Source organism: Lipotes vexillifer, unplaced genomic scaffold, assembly GCF_000442215.2.
Source record: "Lipotes vexillifer unplaced genomic scaffold, Lipotes_vexillifer_v1.1 scaffold325, whole genome shotgun sequence".
Taxonomy (NCBI): Eukaryota; Metazoa; Chordata; class Mammalia; order Artiodactyla; family Lipotidae; genus Lipotes; species Lipotes vexillifer.
The window spans coordinates 1,668,455-1,671,341 of record NW_006799313.1 but is presented as its reverse complement, the minus strand read 5'-3'; the positions used below and the strand labels follow the sequence as shown (position 1 = coordinate 1,671,341).

At 42.7% G+C, this 2,887-nt stretch overlaps 1 protein-coding gene across 1 annotated transcript in view; it reads left to right on the top strand.

Annotated features, from left to right (window-relative positions):
• MYOF (myoferlin) overlaps positions 1 to 2,887 on the top strand; it is a 160,916-nt gene that overhangs the window by 146,978 nt on the left and 11,051 nt on the right. Inside the window, 2 exon segments of the mRNA XM_007471569.1 lie at positions 362 to 450; positions 540 to 635. Coding sequence (XP_007471631.1) covers positions 362 to 450; positions 540 to 635 — 185 coding nt within the window.

The window sequence follows — 2,887 nt, the reverse complement described above, 5'->3', positions numbered from 1 at the left end:
GTGTGTGTGTGTGTGTGTGTGTGTGTGTGTGTGTGTGTGTGTGTGTGTTGGGGGTTTTTAGCATTGGGAAGCCCCTCATTTTATTAACCAGGGAAGACTCAGACTGATACAGGTAGGTACATGCAGTCATCAGAGACTCCTGGGAGAGAATGGGGGGGGGGGCAGGTGGCCTAAGTGGCACTGAAGGTATAAGACTCATCTTGGTTTGTTCTTTTACTCCATTTCTGTTTGCCTTCCGTGTGGACTAATAAATTAGGAGGCCTGAAGAACTGGTTTCACCTAAGACGTATGAAAGAAAATTGTAGAGTCTCTACCACCCATAATATAACTTCATTTCTCTCTTCATTTTTGAATGGCTTAGGGAAAACTTCAGATGTGGGTGGATGTTTTCCCCAGGAGTTTGGGGCCACCAGGCCCTCCTTTCAATATCACACCCCGGAAAGCCAAGAAGTAAGTAATCTTGAGACCCTGCTGTATCTTACCGGGGTCTTGGTTCAGGACCAGAAAAAAAAAGCACCTTCAAAATGTGCTCCTTTCAGATACTACCTGCGTGTGATTATCTGGAACACCAAGGACGTTATCCTGGATGAGAAAAGCATCACAGGAGAGGAAATGAGCGACATCTACGTTAAAGGGTAAGAAAGGCTGGCATGCGAGAGCGTGCCAAACCCGGTGAACAAAGCAGACTCTCTCCTTCGTGAGTGTTCGGTATTGAAAGTGTCCACTAGAGGATCCTTGATTATTTGAAGCTATTATATTTCATTAATGCAATCTGCTTAGGAAGCTCTAGGGAGACAAAGGGAGAGAGAACAGGAAGAAAAGAGAAACCTGTATGCATGTTGTTTATGAATAGAGGCGTCTGATGCCTATAAGAACTGATAAGTGTTTCTTTTCTAAGAAAGTGGGTTTTGTTCAGTTTATTAAGCAGATTTGTTATGAGACTTTTTAGTCATGCAGATCATTTTTACTCTTTTTTTAATACCTTGAGTAACTAGCCTTAGAAACAGAAGTAGAGCTTCCAGAGTTTCTTTTTTATATATTTTATTACCAGAAGTTAATGTCCATGGAAAAGAGGAAACATTAGCATAATTTTAAAAAATCATTCATTCCACCAACATTTACTGACTGCCTGCATCCAATGTGCAAAGCGTCATAGGTGTTCATTATTCTGCTACTTGCATAGTTCAGTTCCAGATAATTCATGTTGATGTCAGTTTCGTGTTACATATATATATTAATATTTATTTATTTTGTTGCGCCGGATCTTAGTTGTGGCAGCCAGGCTCCTTAGTTGCGGCACACGCTGTTATACGTTGATAGTGAGTACGGAACCCAGTGATTAAGAAGTCAGACTCTGGAATCAAACTACCTGGGTTGAAATCCGGTACTTTCCCTACTAGATGGACAAGTTAGTAAGCTTACTGATCCTCATCTGTAAATTGGAGATAATGATAGTATCCACCACTCTGGAATATTCAGAAGATTGAGTTACTCAAAGCATTTAAGATAGCGCCTGGCAGCTAGTAAACACTATGTGCATTAGTCAGGGTTCTCCAAGAAACAGAGCAAGTAGGATGTGCGTACGTGTAGAAAGAGAGAGAGATTATGAGGAATTGGCTCACATGATAAAGGAAGCTAAGAAGTCCCACGATTGGCCATCTGCAGGCTGGAGACCCAGGAGAGCTGGGGGTATCATTCAGCCTGAGTTCGAAGGCCTGAGAACCAGGGGAGCCAATGGTGTAAATGCCAGTCTGAGGTCAGGAGGAGATGACATGAGATGTCCTGGTTCAATCAATGAGGCAGAAAAAGGGGGTGAATTCCTCCTTCCTCTGCCTTTTGTTCTGTTCCAGGCCCTCAATAGACTGGCTGGCTAATGCCACCCACGTTGGGGAGGTCCATCTACTGAGTCCATCAATTCAAATTCTAGTCTCATCCAGAAACATTATCATAGACACACCCAGAAATAATGTTTAATCTGGGCACCCCATGGCCAGTCACGTTGACACACAAAATTAACCATCACACTATTATTATTACTAGTCCACGTGGATTGAGTTTGGTTCCTTGATACGTGAAAGACTTGAGATTTAATATGTTCATAGTGAGAACAAGGTTTCACTTATGATCCCAAGTGGCCTTCAATCAAACATTTGTTAAAGACGTAATTACTGTCATTTAGGTTCACTATAAACAGGCAATGTTTCATCAAGTTCTTCATTATTCTTTCTCATTTCAGGATCTTATATATATGAAAATTTACTTGACTATCATAAGCATTTTTTTCCAATCAGGGAAACAAACTCAATACTGGACTGAGAGATAACTCCAGTAATCCAAGAATAAAGCAAGAACTAAAGTACCATGTCATATTTGGAATGGAAATCTAATTACTGTATGTGAAAAGATGGATAATGCACAAGTAACATGCTTAGCACTACAAGCATATGGGTATTACATACAAAGTTATACGTACAAGTATACAAATGCATACACTTAGAGTAGTTGTTTAACTTGTTTTCACATTAAAATGTGAAAAGATTCATGAAAAAGAGGGAAAAGCTGCAGTGGGTGAGCAGTCTAGGGGAGGATGATGGTGCTGTTTAGGGATGGGTTAGAAGCTGAAGCTACCAAGGTCACAGCCAAAGAGTGTGGACTGTCTTCAGTGAGTTAGTTCAAAAGCTTAAAAGTTAATTGTCGGGCTTCCACGGTGGTGCAGTGGTTGAGAGTCCGCCTGCCGATGCAGGGGACGCGGGTTCGTGCCCCGGTCCGGGAAGATCCCACATGCCACGGAGCGGCTAGGCCCGTGAGCCATGGCCGCTGAGCCTGCGCGTCCGGAGCCTGTGCTCCGCAACGGGAGAGGCCACAACAGTGAGAGGCCCGCGTACCG